This window comes from Budorcas taxicolor, chromosome 6 (assembly GCF_023091745.1).
Source record: "Budorcas taxicolor isolate Tak-1 chromosome 6, Takin1.1, whole genome shotgun sequence".
Taxonomy (NCBI): domain Eukaryota; kingdom Metazoa; phylum Chordata; class Mammalia; order Artiodactyla; family Bovidae; genus Budorcas; species Budorcas taxicolor.
In genome coordinates, this window is record NC_068915.1 from 12524032 (window position 1) to 12540413 (window position 16382).

The 16382-nt window shown below is 40.1% G+C and overlaps 1 protein-coding gene across 9 annotated transcripts in view; it reads left to right on the forward strand.

Annotated features, from left to right (window-relative positions):
• The window catches only part of CAMK2D (calcium/calmodulin dependent protein kinase II delta), a 319598-nt gene that overhangs the window by 251548 nt on the left and 51668 nt on the right, over positions 1 to 16382 (forward strand). For all 9 annotated transcript variants that reach the window (XM_052641898.1, XM_052641904.1, XM_052641900.1 and 6 more), the window contains exons 8-9: positions 6170 to 6253; positions 14936 to 15030. In XM_052641898.1, the coding sequence (XP_052497858.1) occupies positions 6170 to 6253; positions 14936 to 15030 (179 nt within the window). The remainder of the gene's footprint in view (positions 1 to 6169; positions 6254 to 14935; positions 15031 to 16382) is intronic.

Genomic DNA, 16382 nt, shown 5'->3' on the forward strand with positions numbered 1-16382 from the left:
TCTTTGTGACCCTATGAACTGTAGCCCACCAGGCTCCTCTTGTCCATGGGATTCTCCAGGCGAGAATACTGGAGTGGGTTGCTATGCCCTCCTCCAGGGGATCTTTCTGACCCAAGGGTCAAACCCCTGTCTCTTATGTCTCCTGCATTTGCAGGCAGAATCTTTACCACTAGCGCCACAGTCGTGTATATGTCACGCCACTTTACCCCAAATTTATGTTTGTTTTCTACATCTGTGACTCCTCTTTTGTAAAAAGTTCATTTGTACCTTGTAGACTACACATAGAGCTATATCATATGATATTTGTCTTTGTCTGACTAATTTCACCCAATATGACAGTCTCTAGGTCCATCCATGTTGTGGCCAGTGGCAAAATGCCCTTCAGTTTGAATTGCTTATCCTCTAAACAATAACAACAAATAGAAAGAGAGCTCAAGAAATGCTTAATTCTTTTGTTTTCTATACAAATAGTTTTCTGTATCCCTAAACATACAGATGTACTTGCAAAGTACACAGATCTCCCAGGATTCACCATCTCTGTCTCATCTGCCCCAGCCACTTACCGGGAGTGGCTGGTGGGGCAGCCTTATCCACCTCCTCTGAAGGCAGCCTAATTCAGGACGTCATTTTGTGCTGCCGGTCCTGTTTCAGTGGTGCCTGACCATTATCCTTGTCTCTAATACCTCTGTGGAATACTGCCTTTTACATTAAGGTTGTCCTTACTTACCAGGTGAACTTAAAACCTCCCAATTTGTCATTTGCTGTGTCATATTTTCTCATATAACTGGACAAAGCTATTCCATTAACTGCAAACTGAAAAGAGGTAGGACCTAGAATTAGTGCTGTAAATTTGAGATTCAGAGACATCATTTTATCCTAGTAAGGAGTGTAATTGACCCTGATAAAGAACATACAGTTACAGGAGTTGGGGTCCAATAGGAAGTAGTGGGGCTATCACAGAGATGGGCAGAGCAAATCACTGGAGATATAGAAATGAATTAGAAGGTCCTGCCCTTCAAAATGCTCATACTTGCGTATCAGTAAGTATTTAGCAGGCAGCGTGGGAGCACCTTTAACAGAAGCAGGTGTAAGGTGCTCTGGAGCACAAGAGAAAAATTGTGGAAATTTCAGTGACTGGGACAAGGCTTCCCCCTTTCTGGTGGCTGAATGGGAGTCTTGTTCACTGGCATGCAAGGAGATAAAGGCATTCCAGACAGAGGGATCAACACATTCAAAATTTCAGAAGCATGAAACAATTTTTTTTCTATTTCAGGAATAACAATAGGTTGATTACAGCTAAAGTAGAAGGTATACTAAGATGGGGAGCTGATGAAGTAGGAAAGGATTTTATGTTCTTGTGAAGGATTTAGCATTTATCTTAGAGGTTTCAGGAATCTGGTGAAAATTTTTGAGCAGAGGAGGATATAAGTGGGTTTCTGTTAAGTAAGGATTTGGTAGGAGGGTGGCTTTAAGGATAGCCTTCAGGCAAGGGGCCAGTTAAGATAAGGCAGGCGTACAAAGTATGCATGAGGACAGCTTGAGCTAAGGAGCGCACAGGAGCAAGCAAGCACCAGGTGACAAGCAGAAAGGACAGGAACCCTGAATTTTAAGGGAATCTGTGTAGAGGAAGTCAGTTGGGTTCCAAGACAGAACTCTAGTCATTTCTAGAACAAAGCAGGACCCCATTTTACAAGAAAGCAAAAAAGGGACTTAGGCTCAGAGATGTGATTGCCAGAACTATGTACAAGATGATAATTGGATATCAAGAATAAGTCAGAAGCCTTATTACGGAGCCAAGGATCAAATTTAACACTGACAACTTGGATGATGCTTATAAAAGTATTGAAGTTGAGCTCCTGAAATCTCACTTGTTTGGGTGAGATTTCATCTCTTCTGCTAGATCACAAGCTGTTTGAGGGACTATGTGTAGTACAAAGTTTCTGCTTTTTGAATTAAAATACTGCAGCTGATATCCTGGCTCTGATTCGTAACAACTATACAATATTAGGCAAGTCGCTTTAACTCTGTGAGGTCAGTGTCCTTTTTGCAGATGGAAATAATAAACACTCTTTCATGAGGCTGTTAAGAGACGAGTAACATAGACCATTGGAATATGCCTGGGTTTTCAAAGCTATTCAGTAAGTTTTCAAAACTGTCTTGGAATGAAACATGCCACAGAACCAGCCTACACAGTAAAAGTTGTTGAGTCAATAACTAAATATCAGGCTAGTGAAAGCAATAGCATCCATATAAAAGTATACAAATTTTCAAATTGTGATAATTCAGTTCTCAAGGCAAGCTGGTCTCAGAGAAACAATGACAGATGGGAAGTAAAATTCCCCCTTTTTCTTCAGTATGGTGATAATCAGCTAAGTTCCTACCAAGATGCCTATTAGGGTAATGACTTTTAAAAGATGCATTTTAAGGTCTAAGAAAATCCATCCTTTTAAAAGTATAAAAAAACATAGTTTCTAAGCTTGGGAGAATACTTTTTTTAGCTTTCTTTTAAAGTTTGTTTGTTTTTTAATGGGTTGTAAAGAGTCAGCCATAACTGAGCAACTGAACACATTCAACTCAAATTAAGTGAAGGGCATGTGATGTACTGCCTTTCTTTTGGGGATATTGCCTGATATATTTTAGGTTTTACGAGGAAAGGCATGTTTTAGTAGGAATGGTTTGTTTTGGTAGTTATTCAGTTTTCTGCCATAGTCTCATGTAATTGACTGGTTAATTTTACATTTTAAAAGATGTTAAGGTTTTGAGTGGGGAAACGTTTATTTTAATAAGAAAAAAGCAGAACTCTTTCTTCATTATGTGTAATGCCAGAGTTTCAAGCTTTTACAGAGTTTTGTTTTAATAAGCTTGAAGTCTACTCCAAATAAGAAAAATTATTCAAGCCACTCTAGAAGCTCTCTTGTGTTCGGTTATTTTTTCCCTTATTTTCAAGTTCAGATACCTGTTTTGCCCGTGTGACTTCTTAGGTCTTTTTTGTATAGAGCCAAAAAGGCTAGAGGCAGTAGCACCCTGTACCACTCGTGTGAGGTAAACTAGGAGATTTACCAAAGAGAACAATCTGTTTCTCCCGCGGGATTGGAAATGCTGTTTGCAATCCATTTCTTTCTTTTGTTTTCTTTCTTTTTTTTTTTTTTTTTTTTGCTACTAGGAAAAAAGGATAACTACAATGATCTATTTCTTCTAGAAGAATTATTTTGCTTGGTTGCTATTATGTTATTATGTCTGTTGTTTAAATATTAAGGGTGTTTTAACAGCGGTATGTTGCAGTGGATTCTGTATGTAAGTAATTCTGTTTTCTCTTTGATCCTTTCTGGTATTCCTACTGGCTTTTCAGAATGAGAAGCATACCCTGTCTGTAAAGAAGGCAAGCCCCCATTAAATTCCCGTTGATAGTATATATCATAATAAACTAGATTTTTAGGAGTTCAGTCTCATGCTAAAGAAAATCTAGTTTGTCTTACCCTCAGTGTTTCTGTATTCATGAGAACACGTTGTAAAGTGCCCTGTTTTAACATCTGTGCATTGTAGATGTAGGCTGCACTGTTCTTAAGGGTAAGGACCCCTAACTGCTCAAATGATAGTTGTGCCAAATAGGAGCAAGTGTCTCTTAGCTTTTTAGTCTCCAGAAGAGGTTTGTAATAATTCACACTTAGGGTTATCACTTCATTTCTTGCACAGTGGTTACTTCTTGATCTTTTCTGCCTCAGTGAAATGTTAACATTTCCTACTCCAGGCATGTATTCTACGAGTTATTTAAGACATGCATTAAAGTTTACCAATTCTAGATAGGAGGTCACAGATGGCATATAAAAGGGTAGTCGAAATTCAGAGGAAGAAAGGACCACTGAGAACTGTAGGAGATGGAAGTAATTTAGAGTCACCGTATGCTAGAGAAAAAGTACTCCCTCCCACACATACACCAAAAAAATCGAGGGTTCAAGAAACAGAAAAAGCATCGTTAAGGGTGAAAATGGAAGGTTTATTTTCAAGAAATCTTAAAGAGATTTTTTAGGTTAAGTGCTCAGAAGTAGAAAGATACTGTGTAGACTGAATGAAGGGGAAGTGGTGGGTAGGACCAGATGACAAGGTATCTTAAAATGCCAGGTGGGACCTCAGTCTTTAATCTGGTCTTTGGAGTCTGTTTGCCACTGGATTCCCTTTGTGTCTCAACATTGGGAGGAGTTGGAAAGGAATGGTCGGAATGAGAGAGCAGATATGGCAGTGAGAAGCCCTGGAAAGCTCTTGGAAACTAGTGTGCCTGTCTCTACCTTAGGATACCAAACTACCACATCACTCCTTCAGGTAATCCTTGAGCTTCAGCCAGGGGAACCAGCACTGTTGCTCAATAATTCTTTCGAGCTCACAACTACCGAACAAACATTTCTATCAAGTAAAGTTTGAGCTAGAGGTGGATCCACTGTGGTCCATGTACAGTTTAAACCACAACATACAGGTCTTTTCTTGAAGTTCCTTCTCACTGTCCTCCTCATCCTCCTCTAAAGCAAGCAGAGGAGAGGACAGGCAGTGAAAATGGGGGGAAAAGTGAAATCCAAAATCCTTTGCCTCAAAATGTAATTTTGTTGTAACTGTGTTATTATATATATGCTTGTTTCTAAGTACAGATTTGTTTTGGAGGTGGGGAAAAGCTCCTTTCTTGGATGCTTTGCATCCCAGTAAATACATAATGTGCTTCATCACTGATTTGTAGTCAGAAGAATTCCTGATTCCATATCCTTTTAAAGAACACTTTCCAATTTCTGTATGCACTTAAAGAAAATTTCCAAATAGCAACAGCTATTTTTGGTCATTTTTAAAGTAAATATTTTTTATTTGAAAACCATTATTTTCATAAAGAAGTATTTTACTCTAGATGCTAGCTATTAATTATCATTTAAGTATACCTTCTTGGAAGTACTGATTTATCTAATAGGAAACTTTCTTTAGCCATCTAGTTTTGCATACCTAATCTTTTAAAAATCTAGCTGATACTTGTTCAGTAGTGACTCATCTAAATATTCCTGAGTCTTCTCTTCGGTTGCCACTTACAAGTACACAGTGATTATTTATTAGTACAGAGCGAGCTCTTTGATATATTATGAGTGCATTTCTTTTTCTAGTGAGTTCTGCAGTTACTCTCAGCCCCCTCCCCCTCCCATAGACTACCTCACTATCAAAAATATTTACTGAAAATTTGTTTTAAATTTATCCCCAGGATCTATGTTTTGGGTCCTTCTACTTTGTAGATAAGTGTTAGTTAGTCAGTCATATCAACTCTTTGCAACCACATGGGCTGTAGCCTACCAGGCTCCTCTGTTCATGGGATTCTCCAGCAAGAATATTGGAGTGAGTAGCCATTCCCTTGGGGCTCTTCCTAATCCAGGGATTAGAAACAGGTCTCCTGCATTGCAGGCAGATTCTTTACCATCTGAGCCACCAGGCAGTCCCCACTTGATAGGTAAATATCCCTCATAATAATGCTTCCCTGGTGGCTTAGTGGTAAAGAGTCCGCCTGCAATGTGAGAGACACAGGTTCGATCCCTGGGTCAGGAAGAGCCCCTAGAGAAGGAAATGGCAACACACACCAGTATTCTTGCTTGGGAAATCCCATGGACAAAAGAGCCTGGCGGGCTACAGTCTGTGGGGTCGCAAAGAATCAGACAAGGCTTAGCAACTCAACAACAGCAACAGCCTCTCATAATGTATTATGTCGGCATCATGATAAGTATCATCTTTTGCCGTTTTCTCCTAATTTCTTCCCAGGTATACGGTAGCATGTTCTGACCCTCTCACAGGTTTAGTTTTAACTTCCACATGAACAGGAATCAGAACTGCTGACCAAGTAGTCTGAAGTATATACACTGACTGTGCAGCACCATAGAAAGGTTTTTCTATGTTGTGGGGCGGTGGGGGGGGGGGGGGGGGGCGGGGGGGGGGATGTGTTTCTTCTAATTAGCTACAATGCGGGACAGATTGATGTTAAGACTGCTACAGAGAGAAACTCATCCACGTTATTTTATTTCCCTAAGAGCCTTGTCTTTTCTTGACAAGCAGATCAACAGATACAGAAGCCCAAAGAAGTTTTTCTTCCTTCCTTTGCCATTTCATATCGGTTTTGCCAAGTTGCTTTTCATTCATTAACATCTGTTTTCCCTAGGTTTTGCTGGTACACCTGGATATCTTTCTCCAGAAGTTTTACGTAAAGATCCTTATGGAAAGCCAGTGGATATGTGGGCATGCGGTAAGGAATCATCTTCATGCAAATTTTGCAGTGCACCACTATTGTTATAATGAAAATAGTATCTGTCAAATCTGAGGTTGATGCTCTCTAGCAATCAACTTAAGAGTCACGTTCTCAGACTTTAGCCTACAACAGAGTCGCCTGGAGAGCCTGTTACACCAGACTGCTGTTTTCTGATTCAGTAGGTCTGGGACAGGAGTGTTTGCATGTTTAACAAGTTCCCAGGTGATGCTGAAGCCTGAGGCCCAGGAGGCACTTTGAGATAGGGCCATAGAGTGTCCTCCACAGAGGGCGTGGGGTTTATGCTCCCATCCTCTCACCTCCTCCAGGGAACCCTGACCACAGCTGTCCTGTCTGCAACACAAGGTGCTCAGCAGGGATTAGGAGAAAAAGAGTGACTCTTGGAAAAGGGTGAAATTGCCCTGTGGGGACTGGGCTCTGGTTTAGGCCTGGCCTTTAGCAACAAGCTCTAATCAAAACATAGCCTGTGTAGGCTCAACGAATGGGGAGTTTCCACCACAGCTTTTATAGCAGAATTTCTGTGTCAACATACACTTCAAATTGGTGGGAGACTGATATAAAAGGGGTATTTCGGGGTATTCTGAAACATTTTCTGCTGGAGTTACTGGGCAGGAGCTAACACTGTATTATTAGCACAACCAACAACTTGGTGTGTGATCTCCAGCTGGGTGTATCTTGGCTTTTATTCACTTCCACGCCTAAGAAGGCAGATGTGAGACGAGCATAGCATTTAGAATCACAGTGCCCAAATTCAAGTCTGCTCTGCACCAGCTGACCCCACCTCCTCAGCAGCACTGACTTGGCTTCTTTACCTGTACAGTAGAAATATTCACCTTCACAGAACTGTATACCCCACCCCAGCACTCTTGCCTGGAGAATCCCAGGGCCGGGAGAGCCTGGTGGGCTGCAGTCCATGGGGTCGCTGAGGGTCAGACATGACTGAGTGACTTCACTTTCACTTTTAACTTTCACACATTGGAGAAGGAAATGGCAACCCACTCCAGTGTTCTTGCCTGGAGAATCCCAGGGACAGGGGAGCCTGGTGAGCTGCCGTCTATGGGGTGGCACAGAGTCGGACACGACTGAAGCGACTTAGCAGCAGCATAGAACTGTATGAGGGTCAAATAGGGTTTTTAGAGTTTGTAAAGATCATGGCATCCGGTCCCATCACCTCATGGGAAATAGATGGGGAAACAGTGGAGACAGTGTCAGACTTTGTTTTTTTGGGCTCCAAAGTCACTGCAGATGGTGATTGCAGCCATGAAATTAAAAGACGCTTACTCCTTGGAAGAAAAGTTATGACCAACCTAGATAGCATATTCAAAAGCAGAGACATTACTTTGCCGACTAAGGTCTGTCTAGTCAAGGCTATGGTTTTTCCAGTGGTCATGTATGGATGTGAGAGTTGGACTGTGAAGAAGGCTGAGTGCCGAAGAATTGATGCTTTTGAACTGTGGTATTGGAGAAGACTCTTTGAGAGTCCCTTGGACTGCAAGGAGATCCAACCAGTCCATTCTGAAGGAGATCAGCCCTGGGATTTCTTTGGAAGGAATGATGCTAAAGATGAAATTCCAGTACTTTGGCCACCTCATGTGAAGAGTTGACTCATTGGAAAAGACTGTGATGCTGGGAGGGATTGGGGGCAGGAGGAGAAGAGGACGACAGAGGATGAGATGGCTGGATGGCATCACTGACTCGATGGACGTGAGTCTGAGTGAGCTCCGGGAGTTGGTGATGGACAGGGAGGCCTGGCGTGCTGCGATTCATGGGGTTGCAAAGAGTTGGACACGACTGAGCGACTGAACTGAACTGAACTGAACTGAAAGCAATTTGAAATGCAAACAGCTATTATTCTAAAAAGTTGGAATTGTCACTTAAAGGGTAGTATCTTAGGTGAGCTCCAAGCTCTGTCTTCCTCCCTGAGACTGTTTCCTAAGCAGGAGCTCTAAAATCCTTCTGGTGAGAGCATTGCCACAAAATGCTGTTGTTCAGGTCCACATGTTAATGGCAGATAACTCAAAATATTTTGCTTGCAAGAAATCAGCCTCCATCACAGATCTGTTAAGAGACTGACAGATGCGGATGGGTTTTATTGGGGCGGGGGAGCTAGAGCGGTACCCAGCACTGAAGAGAGGGTGTGGCACAGACAGGTCCGGACCAGAGTGAGTCTTGGTATCTCAGCTTCCGCTTTTAAAATGGTGATGATAATGGTGCTTGCCTCCTAGAACTACCAAGAGGAATTTTTACACACACATCTCATGAATGACTCTAGAAACTCAGAGCCACGGGGCATCTTTCAGATTTCAGCTCGTTTTCCCATGGGTAGAGTTATCTTCCATTTTGCTCAGTTATCTCCTTACCTTTTCTTTTCAGATGTTTTTTTAATTTTTTACTAACAGCCAAATCCCTTTGTGACAAGCCTGCACTATTTAGGGCCACCATCCTTTATTTTCTGTAGAAATTTTGGCATCCTTTAATTGCATGCTGAAAAATGTCCTTGGGATCACATAGTTAACTGCAGAAGTGTCTTAGATATTATAGTGTCACATATTCGGGGGAAATTACACACACACACACACACACACACACGCATGCACACACACGCACACACACACACACCCAGCCACACACACATACACACACACACACACAGCCAGCCACACACACACACACACACGCACACCCACACCCACCCACACACCCACCCACCCCTCACTACCTGGAACATAATAAGAGATTTTTATGCCTTTTGTTACATTTCTGGGTCCCTGCTGCTTGGAATAGTTTTATCATTTTATTATATGTCTTGAAGGTTACATTAAATTCACTTTACTTACAAGATGGTACACCTTTTCTCATTCCCATTGTAATAGGCGCCAAAGTAATGTACACTTTATTTACTGCTTTTAGGTAATGGCAGTTCTTGAGAGAATCTCTTTTTCAACCATCCCTGAACACTAGCTCTTAATAACTACTTCTTTGCAAAGGTAGACATTAGATAGTATGGTAAAAAAATGAGATAACCCAGATAAGAAAGGAAATACAGAATAAGCCATTTAGCAAAATGGCAAGTAATCTTTGTGAATCAAACTCTATAAGTACTCAACCATAGCTGCCTTTGGGCAATTGACATAGAACAGAGTGAAGTACAGTTTTGCTATAATGGCTTAAAGAAATCTGTGCATTTTTTTCATTGGAAACATACAATAATCCATACACAGAAAATTTTTTTTTAATTTTTATTTTTACTTTATTTTACTTTACAATACTGTATTGGTTTTGCCATACATTGACATGAATCCACCAAGGGTGTACATGCGTTCCCAAACATGAACCCCCCTCCCACCTCCCTCCCCATAACATCTCTCTGGGTCATCACCGTGCACCAGCCCCAAGCATGCTGTATCCTGCGTCGGACATAGACTGGCGATTCGATTCTTACATGATAGTATACATGTTACAATGCCATTCTCCCAAATCATCCCACCCTCTCCCTCTCCCTCAGAGTCCAAAAGTCCACTATACACATCTGCATACACAGAAAATTTAAAATACTTATCCCCACTACTTTAATGATCCCACACAGAATATAGCCTGACTTATATGTGGGCTTTGAAAGCTACTAGTCCATTACTGGAAAGTAAATGATAGACATTAATGAAGCAAGAATATAGTCCTGTATTCTGCCATTAGCAACAGTAAGTTGATTTAGATCGTTTTCTTGCTTATATAGGTATTTCCATAATTCCATAGTGGGGTGAGCAAATGTTGTTTACAGATGTCACTGAATGACTGGTTTTTAACTGAACTTCCTTCTACATCTTGGTCTTAAAAAATAATAAATGTAAGTCTGAAAACATAGTGGACACACAGCTTGTCTTGTTACTTCTCTACCTGCATTAGACATCAGAACAGTTATGAGTAGTAACAAACTAGTGGCTGTCCCAGAATACATTGTAACTTGTAACAAACCTTTGAAATCTTGGGAGGATGTATTCCTTGTTTTCTTTCATGGCCAGATTAGGTCCAGCAGTTGTGTGATTTCTCAGCCTTAGCCTTTCCATATTTCAGCTGGAATAAGTCAGCATCAAGCACTTTCTAAGAAAGTATTTGCCATTGTGAAATCTCAAGCCTGCTGGACCATGTGTTCCTTTCACCAGTTCTGTGGCTCTTACACTGGACCATCCAGCTGTGCCTCACATTTAGAAGGCTCTCTACCTTCATCCCTCACAACCCACGTCTTCAGTAGTCTTCAACCCTTGGAGCTTTCTTCCCATAATCTCTGCCAACATTCTCTTATTCTGAACTGACATACTTTCGGATACTTCTCTAGATATAGTATTTATTTATTTCCCTGACTTGATATTTTCCAACTGTGGATCACAGACCACATGCTTCAAGGTGACCTACCTGAGTGCTTATGAAAAATACAATTTTCTGGGACTCACCCATGAAACCACTGAATAAGATTCTCTGTGATGAAGTTCAGGAATTTGCATTTCCACAAACTTTCTGATGCACACCACCATTGGGCTGCATAACACAGCTAGTTGGGAATTCCTTCAGGGCAGCAGATTTAGGATTCTTACACAGTAGAGCTCAAATTGCAAACAGGTGATCTACAGCTGTATTGGCCAGACACTTGGACCATTTATGGGTCGGGGGATTGACATTTATCTTTAAATTTATATAATAAATTATATAATTATCAGGAGATTTCTTTGGCAATTATCAGTTTCTGGCTTCCCTAAAGTAATTGAAAGAACAAATAGCAAGATGCTTGTGTTCTTACGTGGCTGCTGTACTGCCAGACAGATGGACACAGGCTCTCCCTGGCACCCTCCCTCCCTCCTGCCCGGCAGGCATGGGCATTCACCTTAGCCTGATGCCAGAGAACCTGTCAGTTTGCCAGCCCTACCACATGGTAGAAATAGTTTTCATCATCTGAAAAATAATTTGCTAACTTGTTGGCCTTGATCTTTTAGATCTTTGTTCTACCCATCATTGGCCCCTTAGGTCCCCCCCACTTGAATTGTGTTTTGGTTTTGGGTTTGCATAAGGGATAAAAGGAAGCTGTTCTATCCCTCACTAGTTAATTTCCAGACTCCACCTGCATTTTGCACATAAGCTCGTGCTGTGCCCTTCACTTTTTGAGAATTTGAAATGGGTACTTGTTAGACTGCTTCGTTAACTTCCCACTGACTTCTCAAGAGTTTCTCAGCATTGCTGCTTCACCTTTTTTTCGTAAGAACAGCCTTTAGAATGTTTTGATCATTGATGTGATTGTAAGCTGTAGCTTTTATTAAAATCAGTTTTGAATGTCCTTGATAATATAGTCTTTCTACCTAATCAGTAATCAGTGCTTCTCAACTCTTATTAATCAAACATCTCTTAGCATATTCCAAGCACAAACGTGTATGTAAGATAATGAAAACTTGTTTTAACTTTCATTTTTTTTAAATGTTATATGAAGTGGACTGTGTCAAATAGTTCAGCTTTTATGGAAAATTTGTTACAGAAAATTATCTCTACAAAAGCAGAGAGGATAATAGCATACTGATCTGATGGCTAATCTTATTTCCTCGTCATCACTTGACTCAGTCTTCTACCCCAAGATTATTTAAGTCACACCCAAACGTCATATCAATATATCTATAAATATTTTAATGAATACTTCTAAAAGAAAATGGCTTTTTAAAAAACATATTAATAATAGAAATATTTTTAAATGTCATATAATAATAATAATATTTTAATGAATACCTCTAAAAGAAAATGACTTGTTAAAGAACATGTTAATAATAGAAATATTTTTAAATGTCATGTAATAGTAATTGCTTAAAATAATCAAATATGTAGTAATTTTGCTATTTGCCCCTTTGTCTCATAATTTCATTATCAGCTTGGTCTCTTAAGTCTCTGTTATTTGTAAGGTCTGCTCCTCTCTCCCCCTCTTCTTCTCATTCCTCTTTCCTTGCTTCTCCATTTATTTGTTGAAGAAACGTGTAGTTCCCACAGAGCACACCTCAGACTTCCCAGTCTGGTCTCTGTATACTGTTTGCCACCATAAGAAGTCAAGATTCCGTGTAGAATCTTGTAGAATTCCTTGTAGAAGTGGCTGATTCCAAGTCTGGATCAGGAAAAGTAATGATCCAAGAGCATCTGGTGAAACCAGAAAGAGCAGAAACTATTAAAGGCTACAGAGCTTGTATTAACAGGACTCAGGAGCCACTTGGAAGTGCCTTCAACTGATTAAAGATAGGACAGTTAGAAGATAAATAAGAAAAATCACAGTGATGGATTAAAATTTTAAATTTATGTTTGCATTCATAGTAATAGTAGTCAAAATGCAACCTAAATCCTGGCCTTTGGAGGATGTTTGGGGAACCAATGTGTTATTTTGAAAGCTGATTATTAAAGACAGAAAAAACTAATTACCCTCTCTTTTCTCTATGAGCCAAATCTCAGGGTAGCCAAACAGCTGATGAAATAAGTTATTCTTAGACTAAGGAAGGCGTAATAGAACTATGCTCAGCTGTGTCCAACTCTTTGCAACCAAGTGTACTGTAGCCCACCAGATCCCTCTGTCCGTGGGATTTTTCAGGCAAGAATACTGGAGCAGGTTGCCATTTCCTACACCAGGGGATCTTCCTGAGCCAGGGATCAAACCCGCGTCTCTAATTGACAGTTTCACATCCGTCTGCTCAATAGTGTCTTGTAGCCTGAAAGTATTTTTAAAGCTATTATATTTATGCTATTATTTTATTTAAAGTGTATTTTTTGTAGGCATCCATCAAACAAATCATGAGCATTTATTAACATAGTGGGTGCTGATTCTTAGGGAATGAAATGTCTGTGAGTCTCCCTTCCCAGAAAAGTACCATACCAAGTGTCAACCAGTAGACGCAACTCACAAGAACAAAGCTTCAGAAGCAGGCTGTGCCCAGGCCCAGAATGCTAAATGGCGCAGATGTGGCTCTATTTTATAATTTTATAACAGCCTAACTCCAGATGCTTATTAGAGAAATGAGTATTTTAAAATGACTATAGACTGTTTCCATTGCAAAGCTGATTTTCTTCTTCACCTGCTAAACCATAGAAAAGGGTTAAAGCTACTTAGGTATATCCTCTTTTCTACTTGCATCCAGACACTCATCATCCTAATTATTATCATCATTAAATGCATCTGTTAAATCAGATAGGAAAAATATGAAAATAAATGATGAACATTAAGTCAGTGATAATAGTGAAAGATAGAAAAAACATTTTTGTATTGCAAAGTAAGGTGCCAATATTGTATTTGATTTTCTGCACTGTCCTTTTTTTTTTTTTTTAATTCCACTGTGGTGAAGTCCCTTTAGATCTTGATTTTAAAGCGTTGTTGGGTTTTTATTTAAGAATATTGTTTAAAATGCTTTATTCTGATCATGATCAGCTTTTTGAAGTGGGTCTTCCTGAAGCAGGTTAGAAAATCCTAGGGTGATTAAACCCTTGTTTAAAGCCATCTTAGCTGCAACAGTGTCTATCATATAAATATGTAGGGTCTGGTGAACAGGAGCAGGGCCAAGTGTCCCTAACAGAGTAAAGGTAATGAAGAGACCAGCTTTGGGAGACAGGAGGTGCAGGCCCACCAGGCAGCATGTCGCCTATCTTACCACCACTCCCAGGCTTCCCTGTGAAGGGGACTCGGCAAGAGAAAAGCAAGCAGGAGACAGCAGCGCAATGGCAGGCTTTCCTCTGGGACAATGGGCTAGAAATGAAAGATCTTAAGCAGGGCATAAAATGTTTCAAAAGTAGAGGAAGGGACGTATGATGGCAAAGAGGATGATCCAAGGAGACATGTAAACCTCAGATTTGATTTCAGGGCAAGTTAAAAACTACCAGATACAAGAATTTTGTTTAATTTAAAGATTAAATCAGGTATTGATCAATTTCTCAATAATTACATATCTATGAAAAAGATATTAAATTGTCTTAAAGCTGAGCATTTAACTCTTTGGATTTTATGCACAATTTCAGTCTTCTCTTTTCCCTCTTTGTAGTATATACTCCTGTAGTATCACTGGTTTAGTTGTTTTACTGAAGAAGCTATCTTTGAAGACTAAGATCATTAATGAGGAAAGGATTTTCATCTTCTTATATGGTACCCACACTCCCAGGCACCCTGGATATTTAGAGCATGAATCTGTAACCAGGGCACCATTGCTCCACAAAATGTCCTAATTAGCAAAATGACTAAGAGGAAGTAATAACATGTTACGTATTTAAACGTCAACCTCTAAAGTGACTAAAATCACATGGTATCTAAATCGATAAGAGCACCGGGAGATCGTGTGTGCACAGCGCTCAGGGAGGCCAAGTGCGCCACCCACAGCGGCAGGTGGGCTTCAGAGTTAGGTGTTGCTCTGCTATGCACCTTTAGCACTAATCCTCTGCTGCGTGCATTGGACTCTCACGCTGTCAGAGTCCTTGGGCAAAGGAGGAACAGTGTTCACCCTCCACGGAACACCAGAGTGCATCATAACATGTCTCTGAAGTTTACCAACCATCCAGTTTTCTGTCTTTGAATGGACATGGCTTAATATCATTGTGGATCTGCCCTATTTAACTTCTTGGTTTCTCTGTGACTTAACATTGTGTTAATACGCTCATTCCCTCCAGGAGTCATCCTCTACATTCTACTGGTTGGATATCCACCATTCTGGGATGAAGACCAACACAGACTCTATCAGCAGATCAAGGCTGGAGCTTATGATGTATGTAATAAATATTCATATAGCTTTATATTAGGGTTTGGTTTTTTTATTTACCAAAAAACAAATTTTTCATTGCTATTTTAATAATATCCCTTATTATTTTCCTCTCTTTTAGGAAAAAAGAATAAGACATGTAACATATATATTTAGTTTCTATTTCCTTTAGCCCTTTATTTCATAAAATTGAAAGGAAAACAGTTTGAAGTCTCTAAGGAAGTACTTTGCTTGTCAAAGTTTTAAATCTTAGTGCATTTAAAAATATATAAAAATTAAAGTATTTTTGCTTTAGAAGTGGTTACTACCTGTTAGCTGACTTATATTTTCAAATGCTTACTGCAAAACTATATGTTAACAATATTTTGCAGTGATCCATGTATCAAATAGAACATTGTTCCTTTATGTCGGCTTTAACTGTTTTTGTTTTGTTTATCCATTGAGCTTCTGTGAAAGCTTTCATTTGAAGAATGGTTTTCACAGTTGAAAAATATTGGAAAATCACAGTTCCAATACATTTAATTTACAATTAGAATATTGGAAACTAGGCATATGAAGAAAGGTCTGTGTTGAAGAGTAAGGCCTTAACTACTTTGTCTTTATGGCTTAGCTTTGTGCTCTTTGGTGTAATTTTCTCTCCTCTGATAAATATGATTTACCACTTCCTCTGATTTTCCTCACACAGCCCTCAGGAAGTCAGAATGCAGGTCTGGAGGTGCTTTTCCTGTGTTATTAAGTGGGCTAACTAAGTGGTAGGCAGTAACGGGTCCACCTTGTGAGCACAAGTTAAGAGTGCATTGTGGTAAAGAGAGAAGTTATGAGAAAGCTATATTATATTGTATCAGGTATCATGGACTCTCCTGACTAAATGTAACATTTAGAGAGATGGATGTATCACAGATGTTTAAAATCTATGATTTTGAAGCATTCCATTCTAGCCAGGCTAATCATAATTAATCCAAATTGTGATTTACCTGGCCATTCTAGTGCATTCACCATCTTTACAGACTAGAACTAGGAACCCCTCTGGGAAGACAGGGGCTTCGCTTCTTCCCTGGCGGCTCAGATGGTAAAGAAGCTGCCTGCAATGCAGGAGGCCTGGGTTCAGTCCCTGGGTAGGGAAGATCCCCTGGAGAAGGGGATGACTACCCATCCAATATTCTTGCCTGGAAAATTGCATGGACAGAGGAGCCTGGCAGGCTACAGTCTGTGGGGTTGCAAAGAGTAGGATATGACTGAGTCACTAACATTTCCACTTCTCACCCAAAAAACATACCTCTACACATGCACTGCTTGGTGAATGTAAAGAAATGCCTTTGTGAATAGAGAAATAAGAGAAGGACCCACTTTTATCTAGG